Consider the following 21,978-nt stretch of genomic DNA (forward strand, 5'->3'; position numbering starts at 1 on the left):
AGTGGTGGGGCTTAAGAGGTGACATGACATCTCTACTTTGTAATCTGCAATGGTTTCTGTTTGGCTTCTCGGTGAAGTTTAAAGTGTGTTTTGCCCTAGGAAGCTCTACGTGGTCTGCTTCACAACTGCCAATGCTGTCACATTTGCCATTATTGGGGATGTTCAAACTATAGTCTCCTTGACGTAATGGATGGGGCTATACTGGAGTATTTTCCATGACGAGGACCCCATAGCTTTGGATTTTGTCATCTCCACTACATCTTGGGTCATTCTGAAATAGCCTGAATTTGTTGATGTTCAAGGTATGTTGCAAGGTCCATCTGTCTGGGCCTTTGAGGAGGAGACTTATGTATGGCTTAGATGTGTAGGGTAGAATTTAAGGCACTGAGAGACCATTGAGCCAGGACTCCTTGCTGGTCACCAGAGCACCCACCTTTAGTTCTTGCTTCTGTCCACTGGCATCTATCTAAATAACTTTTTCATCAGAAAGGGCAGTGGGGTGGAATCTTACACACAACTGTGTGTACCTCTGAGTCTCTTCTCCAGTAGCGCTACTATGAGAAATGCTGAGCCTCTACCAGCCCCCACCCCTCACCAGTTTGATACGTGTTAAGGAGGTGGCAACTATTATACCCTGTGCATGGGTGGGGAGCCAGGTGATGGCAGATGGGAATGTTGCCCTTTAGAAAATGGGATGGCAGAATCCAATACATGAATACACATACATTCAGCACTGAGAAACTCATGAGTCTCTTTCCTCCCTGTGAGCCTCGTGCAGGTGGTATTATGAACCAACCAGCCTTTTTCTAAAGGATGAAGATAACCGAATCTTTATTTTCCTAAGTCCCATGGTACTCGCTTTCTATTAATCAGGCAAAACTAGGTTGATCAGATTGCTCTCTTGAGCATGCAGTTGTAATGAAGTACAGAGCTGCTCATAAGTGTGTCACTAGAGCACAGGCAGTGGACTTCAGCTTCCTGTGAAGGAGATACATACCAGGGTAATTTGCAACCCCTAAAAGCTAAAGGAATGCAGAAAAATGGGCTTTGCTGTAAATTAAGAGAGCAAATTTAAGGGACAGGAGACCGAATAACTGAATTTACGCAAGGTAGGTTGAGCTACTCTCCAGTTGTGCCCGTGTAGGGAATAGTGAATGACATAAGTTATTGCTCCTTCTCATTCAAAATGGGAAGTGACATAAAAACATACAAAATGGCAAGTCACTCTCTAGGAAGGAGAACTGCAGAAAGAGATCTAAGGGTAATAGTGAGCCACAAACTAAATATGAGTCAATGAGGGTGACAGCAAACATCATTCTGGGTTGCATTAACAGGAGTGTTGTGAGCAAGACACAAAAAGTCCTTTTTCCTCTCTACTCTGTGCTGATTAGGCCTCAACTGGAGTATTGTGTCCAAGTCTGGGCATCACATTTCAGGAAAGATGCCCAGTATTCCTTGTAGGCATGGTTATTCTGATGACTGCATCTTGCTCTCTCCAGCCCTTAATGTAGAACTCTCACAAAGAGAAATGGCAGCAGGTATCTATATACCATTCAAATTTTAACTGTCTTTCCCATTTGTTTTTCTGGCTTTCTGCCAACACCCCCTGCTAGCTACCTGAGTTTAACCCTTTAGTCATCGCGTGCTGGGCAGCATTCCTCCAATCCATCCCAGTGTGACAAGGAGGAAAGAGAAAAATTATTCTCCTTAACCTCTGAGGATAGGACAAGAAGCAATGGGTTTAAATTGCAGCAAGGGAAGTTTAGGAAAAACGTCCTGTCAGGGTGTTTAAAAGCTGGAATAAATTGCCTATGGAGGTTGTGGAATCTCCATCACTGGAGATATTTAAGAGCAGGTTAGATAAACATCCATCAGGGATGATCTAGATCAGGGCTACTCAACACATGGCCTGTGGACCACATGTGGCCAGAGACCCATTTGTTTGTGGCCCGCAGTGCAGCTTGGATTTACATAGGGCTCAACACGAGGCCCGCAGGTGGGAGCCAAAACAAAAAAGTTAATTAATATAATGTCTTCTGTTGATATGTGTTTTAGTAGTTAAATTGGTGGACTGTCATTGCTCATTAAAAGTGCTGTCATATGGGTGAAAATTGGGTAAATATTGCATTTTATGAATATCAGCAGAACTAAATTAAATGGGGCCTGTGTATTGTGTAGTCTTGCCTGAATTTTTGTATTCATGCCCATCCGTGTGAAAGAAGCTATTTGCAAGTATATACAACCACACTTAAGTTGTGGCCCTTGGCATGTGCTATTAGTATCATTGTGGCCCCTGGGGTTTCCAAAGTTGAGTAGCCCTGGTCTAGATGGTGCTTGGTCCTCCCATGAGAGCAGAGGACTGGATTTGATGACCTCTGGAGGTCCCTTCCTGGTCCAGTAGTCTATGATTCTTTCCCAGCTGGTGCTGATCTTTTCTGTGCTATTTTATAGGTGGACACTTTTAAGATTCAGTGGTTGAATGGCAGGCACACTGTTCTTGTACATTGGGCAAGTAGAATTGTACACGTGGATGTATAACAAGACTATCCATATTTTTTTAAAAAAGAAAAAGCTTAAAAAACAGCTAATAGTCCTGCCAGCACCTTAAAGACTAACAAAAAATGTAGAGAATATCATGAGCTTTCTTGGGCACAACCCACTACTTCAGGTGTATGGAGTTTAAGGGGTCCTAGTTCCAAATAAATAGCATAGAATGAGAGGGGTTGGGGAGGGAAAGGAAAAGAGGAAAAAAATGGGAACCAGATAATCTCAGTGCCTGAGATGATGGATCGTCTGAGATTTAGAGGTTCCAGATGGAGTATAAAATCTCCTATTTCATGGATTAAAGTCAATCTAGACTATTAGGGATTAGGAGGAAACTTTATCTCCAGGGCAGTAGATTATCCTATATCTATGCACCACAGGACTTTTTGTATCTTCCTCTGAAGTATCTGCTGCTGGCTACTGTTTGAAGCAGTATGGTAGTTTTTATGTTACTTAGAAATTGGGTTGGAAGTCTCCTGAATTGTAAATTTCCTTGTGACGCTAATTGCTATAAGACTCTGTGCCGATCACATAATGAAGTTGTATTTGTTTCACTAGTGAATCTGCAGGTATCAAACCACTAGGATAATTTAAAATCTTACATTTGTTAATATTGTCCTCTTTTTCTGAACAAAAGTAGATGCCACAGCACTGTCTGTATGTTACAAGACCTAGGGGAAGAGAGTGAAAAAGATTAAAGATCAAAGTCCATAATGCGAGGATCATTCTAAATAATTATTTCCTTGCAACATGACTTTTTCTTTAATATAAGGGTATGTCTACACTAGCTCATTAGTTCGAGCTAGATAGGCAAATGAGAGCAACCGGAGTTGCAAATGAAGCCCAGGATTTAAATATCCTGGGCTTCATTTGCATGTTCCCAGGCGCTGCCATTTTAAAATCCCACTTGGTCTGAACTCCGTGCCCACGGCTACACGCAGCACAGAGTAGGTAGTTCGAATTAGAGATCCTAATTCGAACTACCGTTACTCCTTGTCCCACCTGAGTTTCCAAAAGGAGTAACGGGGATCTCTAATTCGAACTACCTACTCCGTGCCATGTGTAGCCTCGGGCATGGAGTTCAGACTAAGGGGGATTTAAAAATGGCGGCACCCGGGAACATGCAAATGAAGCCCGGGATATTTAAATCTCGGGCTTCATTTGCAACTTCGGTTGCCCTCATTTGCCTGCCTTGCTCGAACTAACGAGCTAGTTCAGCATTTTCAAAACTATGGGCCGTGGCCCGGTACCGGGCTGCGGGAAAAAAATACTGGGCCTCACAATGCCTGGTAGCTGCCAGCAGGGCCGGCCTTAGGCCGATTCAGGCCCCCTGCCCTTGAACCCGGAAGTGCTGGCGAGTTACAGAGCCGGGGGCCCTGCTCCACCGATATGTGGAGCTGGGTCTCTGCCTCGGCTCTGGTGGGCGCGGGCCCCTCGCGCTGGCGCCCCCCCCACGCGTCCTCCCAGTAGCAGCGGCGGTGGGCTTGGGCGGAGGGAGAGGGGTGGAAGGAGAAGGGACTTGGGCGGGGGGAGGAGAAGGCAGCAAGGGACAGGGTGCAGGAGAGAGAGACAAATGGCAGGGGGCCAAGTGCAGACAGTGAGGGAAAGGGCAGGAGGGGAGGTGTCAGTTGGAGGGGGGATAGGGTGATGCTGGGAGAGGAGAGGAGAGGGGAAGGGCATTGGGGGCTGGAGGAGGAGGTGCTGGAGAAGGCTTGAAAGAAGGGATGGGCATGAGGAAGGCCAGGATGGAGCAAGTCATGTGAGGGCACAGAGGGGCAGGAGGGGAATGGGACAGAGAGTGCTGAGGGGGTGGGTATCAGGGGAAAAAGGGGGCAGGGGCAGTAAGGGAAGGGGGAGGCACCAGGAGGGTGCAGGGCTAAGGGAAGGTGCTAGGGGATTCTGGGGTGAGGAGGAGAGGAGAGCTGGCCACCAGAAGCAGCACTGGACGGGGGAATTGGGGCTGGCTGGGGAGATTGGGGGCCGGTGGAAGCAGGGCTGCCGGGGGGTGTGAGGTTGGGGGCAGGGAGCTGGCTGAGGAAGATGTGTGTGGGGGGTGAAGCGGCTGCCGGAAGGAGGGCTGGACGCGGGCAGCGGGGCTGGCCAAGGGAGATTGGGAGGAGAAGCGGGGGGGACCTGGCTGCCCTGGAGGGGTTTGGGGGAAGTGGGGCTGGCCAGAGGTGCAGCGGGGGGAGCAGGGGAGAGCAATGAATTGGCCTGCGGGAAGTAGGACTGACCTGGCCATATGTAGATCTTGGGGCGCTGCCTCTGTCCCTCCCGTCCCCCCCGCAAAGCACAAAGCATGAGTTAGTCGGGCGGTAGATTCTATTGTCGTCCCCCCCCCCCCCCCCCCCCACCCGCACACCCTCGAGTAGTTGCGAACTGTCTGGCTGGTAGACACACTCATGCAGCCTGAGCACCTTTACCAGCCAGGCAGTTCGAAACTACAAACTGATACATCTAGTAATAATACAACTTACCTAGTGAGAAAATACCAGACATGTTATATGTCTGGTATTTTCTCAGTTTGTTTTTTATATGTTTATATTTTTGGGCTGTAAAAAGCAGTACTGGAAAAAAAAGGGTTCCAACTAAAGTAAAAAGTTTGGGAAACCCTGGTCTAACCAGCTTTCTTTTTTTTTCTTACAGCCCATTTATCCAATCCATATTCCTTAACTTGCTGGCAAGAATATTGTGGGTGACCATATCAAAAGCTTTGCTAAAGCTGGCACTGGGGGTTTTGGGAGGACCAGAAACAACTTATTTGAATATTCATCATTTGATTAACGAATATGCAAATATGCAAATGAACATTACCGGTCCTCCAAAAGTTCGTGAATGGATTTACTGGTCCCCGTTTCAAAAAGTTTGGGAACCCCTGAGCTAGTGTAGACATACCCTAAAGGACTAGGCTTACACCTTAAAAGTGCTTGCACCATTTGAGTCTGTATTTTTAAGTATGTGCCCTCTTAAAATGTAAGCCTTATCTCTCTCCCGTCCAGTATGTGGAAATTGCATTGTAAATTAGTTTAGATGGAGCCAATGTGAAATTTCAGGTGAGGAAGATTTGATACTGTACCACCAGGGGCGGCCCGTGACTATAGGTGGAGTCGGCCGCCGCCTAGGGTGCCACCGCCCAGGAGGGCGCCTGATGATGATGTCAGTCCATTGACGGCTCTGCAGGCGGGGGCGCTGATCGCGCATTCTGCCTGGGGCGCCAGCTGCTGCAGCCGGCCTCAGGCCGCTCCTGTGTACCACTAGTCACTGCAAGTACTACAGAAAGGAAACATTGCACTTTTCTTCCTTAAGACGCTCTTACATGTTGAATTATTAACTAAAGAAAACAAGTGGTTTGATTCAATCACTAACTTCTGAGAATTACAGTATCAGTAGGCTTAAGTATAGTGTGGAAGAGCATCGGGGCAGAGGGGGAGGATTCTTTAACGTAACTAGTGGTTGTTGAATGAAAGGTCTCAATTGGAAGTTTACTTGAGAAGAACAGTTTACAGAATGGGTGACTTCAGAATAAATAATTACCCTTCTTTCCTTACAGCCCAGAGTAGTAAGTATATGTAACACAAGCATATTAAGCCTGTTTCTTTTTCTATTTGCAGCACATTCACAGCTACTTCACAGGCACACTTGGAATTCCTGTCTGGGGTTCTTATGCAATCTTCATTTTAGCCACCCTTTTGATTGGCCTAATCCTGGGTTTGGTAAGACAGCATATTACATTTTAATTTTCCGTTTTACAGATAAATGTGAACTTGTTGCTTTGAAAATTGTCTAGAGGTTTTGCTTTACAGTAATTGCTAAAAAAAAAAAGGCAGCAGTAGCAAGGATGTTTTATGTTTAACGAAGGGCTATAAGGAGGCACTTTTCTAATACTTGAAATTAAATGTTTGTTTCAGTGTGTGCATAGTATATATAATGGTTCTAAATTGTCTTAAAGGGCTGCAGGGAAGAAAACATTTCCCATTAATGGCTGTACCTCCTGTAACATTAAGATCTTGATTCTAAATAGCTGGAGCTCTCCAACCACCCAGGCTGGCAGGAAGGTTCCAGCTGTGAGCCTTGTGGGGCAGTCAGTGTCCACGTTGCCCCACGTCAGTTGGTGCAAGCAGAGGCAACTGGTGAGGGGAACCCTGGGTGGGACACTGATCATGTGCCCCCTTCCTTCCCTTCCCTTTCTCCATTCCCTCTCCGTCTCTTCCTCTAGCTGAGGTGGCCCGGGGGCTAGTGAGGCTGGAGGGCCAGTGGTGGCCTTAGGAGTCAACCCGTTCCACCCTCCTCCTCCACACACCCATCACCTCTTTCCAGGGGCTAGTAAGGCACTTGAAAACTCTATAACTTTTTTGGTAGAGAATTTAGTCATTAGCTCACAGTAGCACTGTATCTATCTAATTCCTATATAAAAGAAAGAAAATGTAAATAAATCCTAGACCCACTCAGATCGAATACTAACATGCTGACATCTTGTGGCAAGGCGCTGGTTAGCATTAACATTTTAATACATATTCTTATGTTGTTACTGAATCTCCGGGGAGAGAGAAAGACACTGTCAGGACTCCTGGGTTCTATCTCAGCTCTGGAAGAGGCGTGGGGTCTTGTGGGTTATAGCAGGGAGCAGATACATTTGGGTTCTATATAAGAACATCAGAATGGCCATACTGGTTCAGACCAGTGGTCCATCTAGCCCAGTGTCCTGTCCTCCAACCAGTGTGTTTTCAGAAGGCATGAACAGAAGAGGCAATCATCACATGATCCATCCCCTGCCTCCCATTCCAAGCATCTGGCACATTAAAACTAGGGACACCATTCCTGTCCATCCTGGCTAGTAGCCAGTGATGGACCTATCCTCCTTGCATTGATTTTGTTGGAACCATGTTATAATTGTGATATCTGGGTTGTCAAATTTACCTTAATTGTGAGCTCAACCATAGAACGCATGTAAAAATTCCTAGACTTCACAAAAACCTATAATGACAAATATTGGTAGGAAAAGGCACAAAAGGGAGACAGACTGAATTTGTCCAAACAAAAAGGCCTACTGGTATAACTCAAGGACTGTGCTAAGATCATGCCTGGAAGCGAGAAAATGTAGGACCAGAAATTAAATAATTAAAATTACTGTGTTGGATATTTAGGTTTAATTGGTGAGTAGAGACTGTGGGGGATTGGCTGTTTCATCCCCCACTCTCCTTTGAGGTGTCTCCTCGGGCCCCAGGCCTTTCATTATCCTGATCCTGAGAAATGTCCTGCCTAGAGCAGACCGGAGAGAGAAACCCAGATGACAATGCCATCTCTACTAGCCCCAGTTGAATTGCAAACACCAGCTAGGATCAAATGGGATTGAACTTTTAACAGCAACAGCTCCAGCCCATCTCAATTAATTTCTTCACTTTTCTCTGAAAGGACAGTTATTTTACCATCTTCAGTATCACAAGGGACTGTCAAATACTTTTTTTTTTTTTTTAAATTCTGAAAACTCTCTCCAGAGAAAAGGAAAGGGATGTTAACATAAAAGCTTTACTTAGTACTTAACATTACACATGCTTTAACAGCCTTTCCTTTTTTATAATCTTTTAATAAAAGGTTAAGAGGATTTGTAGTAGTTTGTTTGCCATAGTACTAAGCAGCCATGGTCTCCATATACCAAACCCTGAACCTTCTTTAACACTGTTCGGTGTCAGATAGTGACTGGGTTATGTTGCACTATTGATTCCATTGATATAGTCCATCTAAATTAATACAGCTCCTCTTCAGCACTGTAAAGGGGCCATATAAAACTGTCTTAACTGGACAGCTGAGAAATCACCGGTCATCCCCAAGGTGGTATAGTCTGCATCGTACATACTCCACTCAGATCCCCTAGCATGGGGAGTATGGCTGGAGTAGGAGGCAAGGATGTAGTGGTGTTGTATTCCAATGATCCACTGGCGCAGTAAGTTTCATGAGCTGGTTGCTAAGCAGCATCTGAGTTCCAATTTGTAGCAGGGGCTGGACTGGACCCCTCTCTGGCCTCAGAGATGGCTTAAAGTTGAGATGGGCAAAAGTGCTCATCGCAGGGCGGGATGAGGCTTCCCACGTTTCCCCGCCCTCAGGCCCTGATTGGCCTGGGGGTGGAGAAGCATGCCAAGCCTCTTCTAGGGCATGAGTGCCTAGTGGGAAGGGAGGGCAAAAGGGCTCCCCAAACCCCAATCCAATTATGGTCTGGGGGGGTAGCTCCACCCCTTCCTGCTTAGGCTCCACCCCTTCCAGGGTGGCTTGGGGCTACTTCAGAAATTTTTGAAGTGGCCCCCGGGCAAAAATTATTGCCCATCCCTGTTTTAAAGCCACCTTTTGGACATTTTCCTTTAGTGCTGAGCCTAGATTGCTGGGATTCAGATTGAATAAAGGGTCCTGAGAATTTGATTTTAAACAAGAGCAGTACTTGTATCAAAGCGGTGTATTTATTGTGTGTTTTTCTATCCTGTAATATATAGAAAGTACATTTTGGGCACCAGTGTATAACCTATTCAAAAATTAATGTCCTGTATTATAATTTTTATAATAATTAGATGCCTGTATGTTCTCCTGAGTAGTAAATGTATCCTTGCTAAATGGATGTGAATCAAATGGATGTTTTTATTAGAATCACATCTAGAAAGAAGCAGAATACATTTATTACTCCAAAATGGATGAAGCTGAAAAGTTTCATTTTGTGAATTTGCTTACCGTTACTTCTAGAAAAACTGCACTTTGTGACTGACAGGAAGATCCGTTTCTTGAAATACATGGTACTATTTTCTTTTCTTTTTCTTTTTGGTTTTAGCATTCACATAATACACTTTGCAAGAAGTGATAATATAGTATATGCATTTTAAGTCACAATTTACTTCCATAGCAAAGACTAGTTTAATAAACACACAAACAAAACAAAATAAATAAAACCCATAGCAGGACGTGAAAACATTCTATATAAAAATGGTTAATTATCCAGTGGACATAAAAACTTCATAGGTATCACAAATAAATAAACACTCTGAATCAGCTCTTTACATTAAAGAGCCTGACTTATTAAATGGCAATTGCTGGATATTCCCCTTTCTCTGATTCTCATTTCAACATGCCATACATAAAGGAAGCAGGAGGAAAGGAACTGGCTGTACAAATACCCTATAGCTAGCCACTCCCTTTCAGCATTTTTTTTAGCTTTTTAAGAATGGAAACATGGAATTCTCACTCCTTCTCACTTTTGAAGAAATCCTGCTTCATATTTTGTTTACAGTGAATCTTAAGAGGGCGAAAAAAAAGAGAACATTTAGATCTGGGTGGGGAACCTTTTTTGAGTTGGGGGCCACTGACCTACAGAAAAATCAGTCAGGTGAGAAACAGGAAAAAACCCCTCAGTGTGGCCCCCAATGAGAAGGAGAAAGGCACTCCCCACATTCCTCTCACGCACCAGAGCCAAGAGGGGCCCAGCCTAGTAGATTTTGTGTGCTCTAGCTCCATTGGGAGACAGTGGGGGGGAGGGGGGGGTGGAACTGGAGCGCTTGTGCAAGCTCCCCAGTGTTGGGGGGGGGTGAGCCTCAGGGGCCAGATCCTGCCCCTGGGCCTGAGGTTCCCTACCCCTGATTTAGATAAAGGAAGAGGATAAGAAGGAAGAGGTTAAAAAGAAACCTTTAGCTTGGGACTTACCGCTCACTCCGTAGGTTCCCAGCAAAAAGAGGACACAACTGTTTGATTCATGACACTGATGTTCATGTTCCTTTTGTGGAACATGGGCTAAAGTTTCATGCTAAGATTCACTATTTGTAGATTTGGACACGCTGCTTGCCTTGTATGCTAAGCTTACTTCTCTTCTTCCGCCAGAAAACTTACTGAAATAATTACTGAGAGAGCATCACAGTGATTTGATGGTGGGAATCTTCATATTGCACTTGAAATTTTGCTTGAGGAGAACATGCTGTTGCCCTTGCACTATAGCCACAATAACTTAATAATTTAAGTTCTTCATGCCTTTCAGCGGCGCATTAGCATCATTCAGGAGCCTTTTCAGTGCATGTTTGACATCCAGAAATAGCAAAGAACAATTAACAATTGTCATAAAAACTGAATGACAAAGCAGTGAATTTGTTAAAAATGCTGCAACCATCGTTTCTGCCGCTTTGGCTTTCAGTGTATAATCTGTCAATATTTTAAAGACAGTAGTGAAGTGTTTCTTACTGGACATATGTCTCCAGACAGATTTAAGATTTTAAATCCTCTCCTTAATACTATTAGTGAAGAAATAAAGGGAAAATGAAAGGCTTAAGCTAATCAACAGGGCATTATTGTAAGATGCTGGTTGAACAGAGAAATGTGTTCCTACTTACCGCTATTTTTTCTGAGGCTGAAAATAACCTGCCGAATAGTGTATCTTAAGTTTCTGACAGTCATCCATGAATATAGAGGCGTACAAGGAGATCTTTGCTCACGCAACAAAAATGAGAAAGTTGACTTACTGCTTTAATGCAAGCAACCTAAACTTTTAGTGTGTTCAGTGTGCTACTCAAATATCTTTGAGGAAATAGTAACATCAAACACTGCCCTCTAGAGCCCATTGTGGAAGCTTCTTTGGCCATTACCCAGTATTGCTTATTGAAGGAAAAGGATAAATGCTCTAGCTTCCTAGGGAGAGGAATCACAGAAAGTTGTTGGTTTGCATCCCATTCCCATAAATATGCACTAACTGTAAGGAGGCCTTCGATCAAACCTAAACTGCATTTTACACCCAGTATTTCCACAGAGAAGCATTGAATGTACAAAAGCAAGTGAAGACCTGAAGAAGAGCTCTGTACCTTGAAAGCTTGTCTCTCACCAACAGAAGATGGTCAAATAAAAGATATTGCTTCACCCACCTCTGTAATATCTTTGGACAAACATGGGGAAAACACTGCAAAAATCAACCAAAGGAAGTTCAAGAGGGAGGTGACAGATTATAGGCTGATACGACTGTTACCTTATCTGTGGACATGTGGCTTCATTTACTAAGGACCTTTATCTCCTGAGATCACAAGTTTTTCTGTCTTCTGCTCTGGCACTCATATGTCCAGTAGATTCCTTTGCAGGGTGATAATGGTGCACCATCTAGCAGGCAAATAGAATGATCATGCTGCTATAGACATGATTGTATATCAATGTGCCAGTGTTAAAGATAATTCAGGTGCTCCTATTGTAGGAGAAAGAGAGCCTGAAGCATGGGCCTGGTGCTTAAACCAAAGTAAGTAAAAGCTATTATATGCAGACGAGCCATGGCAGAAGGCAATGTTTGCCTGCAAGACAGTGTCTTTCGGCACTAAAATTGCCAGCACTAATAAAAGCACATGAAGTATGTAAATATGTTCCATTAGGATAGCACAGGGTCAACCAGCTAAGTACATAATAAAATTTAAAGCAACAAAAATAAAACAGAACAACAGGTAGTGAATGCTTTGGAAAAAAATACAAGTAGAGGCACCAAACGTGTCATTAATATGTAAAATAATACGCACAGTATACATCATAGATGGTTAATTTCTGTTTATAAATGTTGGGGTACCTCACTTAACTCTTCGGCTGGCCTAGGGGGCAATAGTAAATCCATACTGGTAAGCCTTGTTTATTGTCCCGGGTACTAACACACAGGGTTTCAAAGGCCATCTGGCTACCAACAACTATTAATGTGCTTTGTTCAACAGTAAACCTGACTTCGGTTCCTTCGTACCTTATCTAAGTCTATGGTCTTGGTGCTCTTGTGAAGGCTATTATGCTAGCTACCTGCACAGAGCTGGCATAATATACTTAAAAAGCATACAAAGGCGTACTCAATCAAACATTTATCACTAATGGAGCAAAAAACTGTCAAAACCCCACACCAGTAAATCCTAAATTTGCTGTATCGCTGTCCTAAACTACTAGACCTATAATCTGCGACTTTATGCTCCTGGATGGAAATTTCTTCTTTTTTTGGAGGACAAATCCACCCACCCACCCGCACCTCAGAACACTTCCAGACAGATTCAGTCAGCAAGACGTTCATTCTGGGGGAAAGGCGGCCTGACCAAGAAGCGGGCCTTTAGATTTGGTAATGCTGTGTGCGTCTATCTGCACATGCATACATTTCATTCCTGAATGAAGATTTCTTGCCTGAAGCATCCAGATGTCTGCTAATAGCAGATGATTATCCATTTGGCTCATTTTCATGCCTTTAAAAATGTTACTCCAAGTAACTGAGGAGCCTTACTCTTGCTGAAAGTCAATAGGGCTTAGACTTCTAAATCACTTTGGCACCCTTGAGCATTTTATTCTGTTTTTAAGGTTTGCTTTTTCAAGTGTTTGGTTTTTATTGTAACAGGGTTTAAAAGCCTTGTTTACTCTAGGCAATTTCTTAGCCATTTTAGCATTCCTGTAGACATGGTGCAGCTGTCTTTTAATATTGTCATGTGGTGTTAATGCACCTGTAAGCATCTCGGGCTTATCACTAATTGTTCACTGCTACTATTTCTGCTATTTGGTATTTTTAAGAAGAATATACCTTTGAGTCACACCACTTTCCTCTTGTGTTGTTTTTTCTTTTCCAGAACTTAATGATTTGTACAGTTTAATAAGCACATTTTCCCGCTCACTGGGACCATCTTTTTTGTATTTTACAAATTTTCTTTTAAAAATTCTCTGGTAAAGTTTTCCTTTCATTTTCTTTTTGTCCAGATAGTCTTCTGAAGTAGAGCTGGTCATGAATTTTTCCACAAAACATTTTTCTGTTGTAAGGCAGATTTGTCAAAACCTAAACTCTTCACTGAAAAGTCAACTTTGATTAATGTCACGTTACAAAATTTTAATGAAATGTTTCAGAATGGTCAAAACATACTGTTTGGCATTTTCTAAATGAAAAGGCTGCTACTTTGGTTTGAAATTACTTTTTATTTCCAAGTGCAATTTAATATATAGTAAAATATTTTAACAAGTTAAAATCTAAACAAAACATTTGAAAATTGTTGAAAAAAAATGTTTTTCCCCTAGATTGTCTGTTCACAAACATTTGAAATTTTGATTGTCTTGATTTGAAACAAAGAAATATTTTGAAATCTCAAGTGTTGTTGATACAGGAAAATCATTTCCTGTCCAGTTTTATTTAAATTGTAATCTCTATTGGAAGAGGGGAGATAACAGCTAGTATTGAACCCACCTTACCTACAAGCGTTTTGAATAAACGTCATGTTTCAGTATTGACAGCACGAGTTTTCTGCGTCTCTCTGAACCATTCACTTCAGTGCACAGAAGAAATTTTATAGCTTAGATGTTAGCGAGATGATCAAATTGGATTTAGCATGTATAAAGTTTCTCTAAGTCTCCCCCCCCCCCATGGAAAATGAGTTTTTAATTAGCTTTTTAAAAGCCACTGTTCTTCAGTGGCTAGAAGGCAATAAGACCTGTAAATAGACACTCAAAAATTAAGGTTTTTAGGAAGAGAGGATCAGCTTAAACCCTACAGCAAACATGTCTGTGTTTTCTTGGTTCAGTCCTGTACTATTAACTTCTGGACATACTGTTGCCCTTTGGGGTCATGCTGTCTGTTTGTACTGGAATTATTGTAGGATATGAGAAGCTGAGCATACACCAACGGAGAGCTAGTAACTTTGTCATCACTAATATCCTGCTCTGCTTCCTCCCTTCTTGTGTATTTAGTATTAAGATTTCTTAATCTTTGTCCTCTTAATAAATTAAGACATGGGGCGTAAGCCTGGATATTTATGCTGCCAGCCACTGGTCATTTTTTCTCCTCTGCTTCTTGTTAAGTGAGGCTATTGGGATTCTTATTGTAAGATAGAAGAAGCAAATGACACAGAGAATTATTTATAAGTAGTAATTCCTTTCTGAAAGTGGTTCACTTATGGTAGCTGTTAAACCCCTCTGAGCCTGTTCACTGCCATTATTATTTTTCTCTGTCTTAGAAGAAATTCATCTGCTGCATTTGCCACTTTACTTCTGTGTGGCTATTTAGTTAAAAAAGTAACAGTTTATTAAAATGGACTAATCATTTCTTAACCTTTGGTTAACATTCTTACTACAGAATGGGGCTCCTTTCACAATGGAAAATTAAGTTATGTAGAAAACATTTAGAACTATGCCCTCACATTTTGAGGACCTGTGTGTAATAACTTAGGATGGCGCTGACTTTTTCAAAAAGTATTCTCATTACGTGTTCACTAGTTACATTTATTGAAAGCTCATAAATCTGGTACACTAGTGCAAATGGACTGATATTGCAGGGGCTGTGAGATAAGAAACACATATTGGTTAAGTCACTAAACTGCATTTTTTTCTTTTTCTACTCAGATATTGGTTTTGATTGCAGACTGCCTTTGCCCTCCCAAGCCTAGATACAGAGCAGAAACATCTGGTAAGCACTCTTCATTCATAGGTATTATATATTTTGGAATGATTTATGCCTACTAATGCCAATTATTTTCTTGATAAAACTTTATTGATAAAAGTTTTCCTCTAAAATGTATTGATGGCAGCTGATTAATCCTAACAAGTCAGTTCCTTCATGGATGTCTGACAATAGCCTGTATTTTCTGTTGTAAACAATACTGTGATTTTCATGTACTTTCATCTGTCAAAGCACTTTATAGACACCAAAGAGTTCAGCCTTGTAATAGGAAAAATAATAAAATAATCCCATTTTATGGACATAGAAACTGAGGTGGACATAGGCTAAAAGCCATCAATCAGGAATGATCGTGCTAGAAATAGAAATGGTTCTGCTGATTCTCAGTTTTATGCTTATCCACAAAAATCTTCTAATTGAGGTACAAGTAATCTTGCTCACTGACAGGGTTTTCTAGGTCAGAGGTCTCAAACTCTTGGCACAGAGGCCATCTGCGCCTCGAGCACTTCTCCAGTTCGGCCTGTGAAATACTTTGAAAAAGTTATTTAAACAGGCCTGGGAGAAGGGGTTGTATGCAGCACTAGGGATGCTAAAATGCTTTTATTTTGGTAAACGTGTATCAGCAGTTACACATTTACACACGTGGGGGAAGCAGATTTTATGCCGGCTCCCTGCACGTACCGGTTCCTGCGGAGCTGTCTCTCCTCTCACGCCTCCCCCCTCCCCCCCCATTGTTGCCTCAGGAGAGGGGGGAATGGTGTATAATCTTGAAGGTTAACCTATCAGCCCAGGCTCTTCACACACCTCCCCTGGACCATAGGGACATGCAGACAGCAGCATGGAGCTAGAAACAGGAAGCCACTCTATATCTGCTGCACTGCCAGCAGGTAGGAGTCCCCGGTGAGTTTTAAATCACCCAGGGACAGCAGGCAGGGCTGGGGGAGATGTACAGACACTCCCTCCCCCCGGAGCCATGCCCGAGGGCACTAAGAGAATTTGAGGGCTGACGCCGGCCCTGAGGTAAATTGAGTTTGAGACCCTGTTCTATGTCTTAAAGCACATTCTGTGTACAGACAGACATTACACAGACTTTGGATGTATGTGAATCTACTGCTGCCCCACTTAAGTGGAAGTTATGTTCACATATGGACAGTGGGCTTGTGTGTTGTAATGTTTAAAGTCACAAAGGGTGTAAACAACTCGGCGTAATGTATTTTTGTAATAATTAATTACTTCCATATCCAGTGTGCCAAGTTTACAAGTTGGGAAGATGTCTGTCTTTTACCTTATTGAACTAAATATTTTGCTATCCTATCTTAGCTGACAATATTTTAATGATGCTTAGTAGAGTTCAGTTCAGTCTTCCTTAGCTAGATAAGATAGTCACTGCTAAACCAGAGTGAGGAATTTGTTTTTGTCTGCAAAATAGGCAAGTGTACCTCCAAAACACACTCGGAGCAGATTTGCTATGTAAGATTTTCTGTAAGGCATACAGTGAGTCCATGGCAGAAGAACACCTAGAAATAAGGAGTAGCTGGCTCCAAGTTCCTTGGACAATCAAGCTGCCTGTTACGGCGCAAAGGGCACCTTTAATAATCTAATGTTATTTCATCATCTTTGTCTGTATTCTCTTCATATTTAAGGCTGAAATATCCCCTCCAGTATATTTAGATGGCTCCATTACTTTAATGGGTGCAGTATTGCATCTGAGGGTTGAAACTGCCTTTTAGGAAGGTTCGTAAATTTTTATACGGTAGATTCCGCTTAATAGCAGCCCACATATTAATTTCTGGTTAATAGCAATTTTTGCTGAGACCCAATCTTGTCCCAATGACTTTAATTTTAATGGGATTCAGCTGTTGGCAATGGCGTGCAGCTTATTAAGAACATTTTGTTGAAAAAAGCCCTAGCTGCAGGCAGGTTTGCAGGGCTGCAGGCAGGAAAGCGCTGGAATATGCCATTCCTTCCTGCAATCCCACAGACTTGTCTGTGGCTGGTTCCCAGCGCTTCCATTTGAGGCTGCAGCCCCACAAACTTGCCTGGGTGCAGGGACTCCTTTGTAGGTAAGAGGCTTTGAGCTTTGGGGAGGGCAGTCGCATTCAGTGAAGCTGCTGAATGGTACCTCTTCCTAGGCTCTCTGGGCTGTCTTGCCTGGCTGCACCCAGGGAAGGAGCCTCATCCCCCAGAAAATGCAGCAGGAGATACCCGCAGCACACCCCCAGCATCTGGGATGCAGCCACTCTCCTCTCTGTTGCTCTGTCCCGCACTTCTATCCCTGGTGGCAGCCACACAAACCTGCCTGCCACTTACTGACAAACACCAGATAACAGCAACTTTTTGCTGGCAAGTGAAGTGTTGCTAATAAATAGAATCTCTTATAAATGAATCAGTCCTGCCACCTTGTAAGTGTGAACACTCGTACAGTAAGGTTCCGTTCTGTAACAATGCTGGTGGTAGCAATGGACGCAAAGCAAAACCTCCAGTCCCCAGTGGATATTTAATCCTTAATGCGGTCTAGGTTCAGGTTTGATTCTGGAACACCATATTCCACCAGTCTTGTCTTGACACAGTTGCACTGACATCTTGAGGTTAAAAAAATGATTTTTATATATATTTATTAGGTGGCTGCGCCCCCTGCTTGCTACACTCGCCAACCCCACCTCCCCCCCCCCGTCACCACAGTTGGATTGTGGCCTTCCCTCCTATCTGTGCCACCGCAGTAGGGGGGCTGCCACCAGCCCTTCCAGTGGCCAGATGGGGCTTGCTGGTATGTTTTGCGGTTGGTTCAATAGTATTGAAACAAAGAAACCTCATGCATCATTTAAAGTGATACTGCTATATAATTAGGCCCCATTTTAGCCAAGCTGACAACTTCTGGAGAACGTACTTCATATTAAGAGATGCCTCACTCTGAGAAACAATGGGAATAGTATGTTTCTGATGGATTTATATAAATATGTGTTTTTGTGTTTGCTGGCTTGGCTCGGCCCTGTTGCTGCAGTCACCAAACAAAAAGCATTCCCAGATCTGATTGTGCCTGCTAACACTTTTAAGATGATGATGAATGTTCAAGGAACTAAATAAAACTGAGCTACTGTTCCTAATCTATTAGGAACAAAATGAAAACAAGTGTTTCCCTAATGGTAAGACAGACATATTATAGGGAGGGAGGGGTAGAAATTATACCTAAGTTTGAGAGAACAAACAAGGTAAAAAGATAAAATGAGACGGTGATGATGCTACCTTATGAAAAAATTGTTGGCCTAACTCTAAAGAATATTTTGTAATTTTTGCTCTCTTGCAGTACTGTAGTAAATTAGAAAAAAATGTTAGCAGATGCCTTATGATTGAAACGTTTTCAATCTTTATTTTGTTTTAGTTGAGTTGATTGAAAAGGACAATGCAGAGCTTACAGCAGTAGAAGAGGTAGAAGAAGCTGAAGAGTTTTCAGCAAATGAGTTAGAAGAGGATCTAGAGGAAAGGAAGGACGTTTCAGATGGAGAAGATGGAGCCAAATCAAGTGAAGAGGCTAATTCAAATGAAGATGGCTCAGAAGAGGACTCTGCACTTGATGAAGGATCAGGGACAGAAGAGACAGAAGACATCCAACATCCAACTGATTTGGAGACCCAAAGCTCAGTAAGGCAACGTAAGAGCCAGGTGGCTGACAATGGACTATAGTTTCCTTGGTGTTTTCCATAAACTCGGACCAAAGAAATATCTTGGGGCCTTCTGGCCTGCAGCTGAAGCCAAACACTTGATTTGTAGTTTGTGTTTACGTAAAGCAAAACCTCTGTTCTGTATCAGCTGGCTTCTTTCTCCTTTCCTTTTTTTAAGCCAATGTTTGCTCATAGACTTTCATTTTTATAAGCACGCCTTTATATAGTATGTTGACCATGACAATCAAAATCTTAAGTATGTTTTGATCTGCATAGAGATGTGAGGGGAAAGGGGCATGGCCACTGGGATGAAAGACTTGGTAACGAGGTGCTTGTTGTTCACACATGTGCTTCTTTATAGACACTGCTCCAAGCAAGATGAGACAAGAGAATTTAAGTTCAAAACCTGCATTAACCAGCGGTAGCTTAGCAGGAGTCTGACTCCCTTTTCTTTCTGTCTGAATATAGTCCATAAATTCTGTAAGAACATCAGGCACATCATAAAACAGCAGATGGAGGCACCTTAATTGTCTTCCATTAAAACAACTTGGTGTTTGGTGTTTTGCTTTCAGCAACTCAACTGAAGCACCTTTGCTATGTTGCTTTTTTTTTTTTTAGTTTTGTTTTCCGCACTATCGAATAGTTATGCTCAAACTATACCATAATATTTTAACAGTGATTAGTTTTATTCTAGGCTTGAAGTGCTTCTAAAGCTTCTCATCTAGTGATTTTTCAGAGGCATAGTGCACAAGTCAGGCTTATATCATCTGGTGATTTTCATCATTTAGGGGGTTTAGATCATCAGAAACCTTTGGCTATGGAACATAAACAATGATATGCTTAAAATGACATGTTTGAAAAGGAAATGAATTAGTGAGAGAGAGAATTTTTGCCAAACTGTAATCTTTTTCTTGTAAGGTGTTGCAGTGAGAAATATTCATTCTAAGCCAATGTCATATTTCTTACCAATTCAAGCTAGTCATTTACAGAGAACTACAATTACTTTTTTGCTGTTTCCAGCCCAGAGTAGCTGGCAGCCAGAACTGCTTTAGTAATATTAACCAAAAAAACACTTATGGTTTCACCTCCTAGTGTACTGGTTTCATGACAAAAGGAGTGGAAAAAGCACACCAGGAAATGAAAGACTTAGTTTTTGTTACACTGCTGTTTTGGTTTTTTATGTGTTGACACAGCCATGAATTTTTCGAATTGCATAAAATCGAAATGGTTCACTAGCTAATCTGCTGACAAAACCCTATTCTGTCAAGTTTATTCAAGAAATCAACGTTTTATTCATTCTAGTTGCCATGACTTACATTAAGAATTTTTTAAAATAAACACATCCTATTAAGTGAATGAATATCTGAAGGATAATCCTGTACATTTCCACTTTGGCAGCATACTGATGCAGATTACATAATAAGAAGCATGTTGTTTACATCTTTTTTGTTGCGTATTTAGTTACCACATTGCATAAACCTGGCCATCTAGCATCATCAGTCTCTTCAGTTTGTTTTGTGGGGGAGAAAGAGTATTCTGTGAGATAAGATGCTTGCCCCCTGGTGTTAGAAAAGGGATTTTACCACTGCACAAAGGTAATTTTTTAATTTTCTTATGAAGTAATTTCCAGTCTTGACAGGGTCAGTTTATATCTGTCTTGAGAGTTGTTTTACTGTTAATGCAAAGATTTTATTCTGCAGAAAGCAATCTGAGTCTCACTGTTTTTTAAATGATTCCAAATGTAGAATATTTGCTCATTTAGTATAAATCCTACAGTTGTAGGGCCTGATTCTGGTCTGTTGTACAAGTGTAAAGCAGGTGTACCTTCACCGAGCTCTTAAGCATGAAGAAGATCAGAATTGGGGCTGTACTTCAATTCCTTCTGAATACACTCAGCTATTTAGACTCTCTTACAGCTATGAAGATTAGATTCTTTTCTCCAGCTGACTGTCTCCACTTGTGTTGTAGATGAAGGAAAAGAAAGCATGTGGGTCTCTTTCCTCAACAGCAAACCTGTAGGCCCAGCACAAATGATAGCTGTCCATCTCTCCAGAGTTATGTTTCATATGAATCTGACATTGAGTGAGGCTAGACTCATTTTAAGGGGTCTCAAACATCAGACCCCATATACGATGGCCCCTTTATTTCCATAGTCCCAGTAACAGAGAAGATTAATGCTAACTTTTGGTTTGACAGATGAATTCTTCTATTGCAAATGGAGGTTAAGTACAGTTGGTTTGATTATTGTATTTATATACTTCTCAAAGTGTTGTTCAGACATTAATAACACCTCACTTTTAAGAGTGCCATTTTTCCTTGTCAAAAAGACTGTTAAAGTAAAATGGTAGTGACTGTTGGCTTATGGAGGAAATCTATTGTTCAGTTTAGGGAACAGATGGTATTAAAGGGGCATTATAAAGGGCAGATTTCTCCATGATTAATGTGGTAACTGTGCAATAATAGCAGTGTCAGTCCTGAATAATGTATGGAGGACTTGCACCTTTTCACTGAAAAGTATGTCTTCTTAACCTTAAGTCATGTTAGTATAGAAATATTTGCAGCAGTATTAGCCTTGCAGTTTTAATGCTGTCTGTGTTTCTGGGCTATCTACAATATTAATACCTCTCATTTGTGCCAATTGAGATGACCCTGTTTATCACCTCAGCACTTCCGTCCTGTGTTTTGATTCACTTTACGGCAGTAGAAATTGTCCTTGCATGTGGAATATAGACAAAATGTCCTCGAAAAGAAGTTGGTGTTCACACGATTAGCTGCAATTGTTTGAGTAAATTTAGCACCATTAACTCTGTTAAGACCTGCTGAGGGAGATTGCAAACTTTCAAAGGGTGACTGGTGGATTTGGGTTTCCAACTTTAGAGACTTAACTTTTCAGAGGCTGGTGCCCAGCTCCTTCTGGAAATCAGTCCTTCTGACGATGTTTTGGCATGAACATCCAGAAAGAGATATCTACAAACCCATATGTCACTCTTGAAATGTTATGCCTACATTTCTAAATAGGGTGCAAACAGAGCCTTGCCTTTCTACTTGTGCTTCCAATAAAGTTTCAAGTGAAATATGTCATTTGGAGATTACTCTCTGTATAGATCATAACAATTCTGTTGGACAACATTTTTTTATGTGGCATTTTCATGGACATGTTATGCAAAATTACTTTTTATACTAAAAACTCTGCAAACTTAAGCCATAGGTATTTGTACTGGAATTCCATATAAATTTTTTGTATTTATGATTTGTTGTGGTTTTTATTTGTCAGCCTAATTACATTTGACTGATGGGTCACATTATCACAAGGGTGGAATTATAGTTTATAAAGGATTAATCAATGAAGATGTTTTAAAAAATCTTTATTTGGTTGTTGGTCTG

The 21,978-nt window shown here is 41.9% G+C and overlaps 1 protein-coding gene and 1 long non-coding RNA gene across 10 annotated transcripts in view; one reads left to right on the forward strand and one right to left on the reverse strand.

Annotated features, from left to right (window-relative positions):
- TMX4 (thioredoxin related transmembrane protein 4) overlaps positions 1–21,844 on the forward strand; it is a 46,912-nt gene extending 25,068 nt beyond the window's left edge. For both annotated transcript variants that reach the window (XM_089777547.1, XM_075925715.2), the window contains 3 exons: positions 6,156–6,257; positions 14,881–14,944; positions 18,315–21,844. In XM_089777547.1, the coding sequence (XP_089633673.1) occupies positions 6,156–6,257; positions 14,881–14,944; positions 18,315–18,616 (468 nt within the window). In that variant the 3' untranslated portion in view covers positions 18,617–21,844. The remainder of the gene's footprint in view (positions 1–6,155; positions 6,258–14,880; positions 14,945–18,314) is intronic.
- Positions 1–21,978, reverse strand: part of LOC142828080 (uncharacterized) — a 49,805-nt gene that overhangs the window by 3,329 nt on the left and 24,498 nt on the right. For 3 of the 8 annotated variants that reach the window (XR_012903040.2, XR_012903038.2, XR_012903043.2), the window contains one exon: positions 11,525–11,652. The exons of 2 other annotated variants lie outside the window; for them this stretch is intronic. This is a non-coding gene — a long non-coding RNA (uncharacterized LOC142828080). Of the gene's footprint in view, positions 1–3,146; positions 3,216–11,524; positions 11,653–21,978 lie in introns of all 8 variants that reach the window. 3 more of the 8 variants (XR_012903041.2, XR_012903042.2, XR_012903039.2) reach the window with 2 other exon arrangements.

This window comes from Pelodiscus sinensis, chromosome 3, assembly GCF_052426305.1.
Source record: "Pelodiscus sinensis isolate ZL-2025 chromosome 3, ASM5242630v1, whole genome shotgun sequence".
Taxonomy (NCBI): Eukaryota; Metazoa; Chordata; order Testudines; family Trionychidae; genus Pelodiscus; species Pelodiscus sinensis.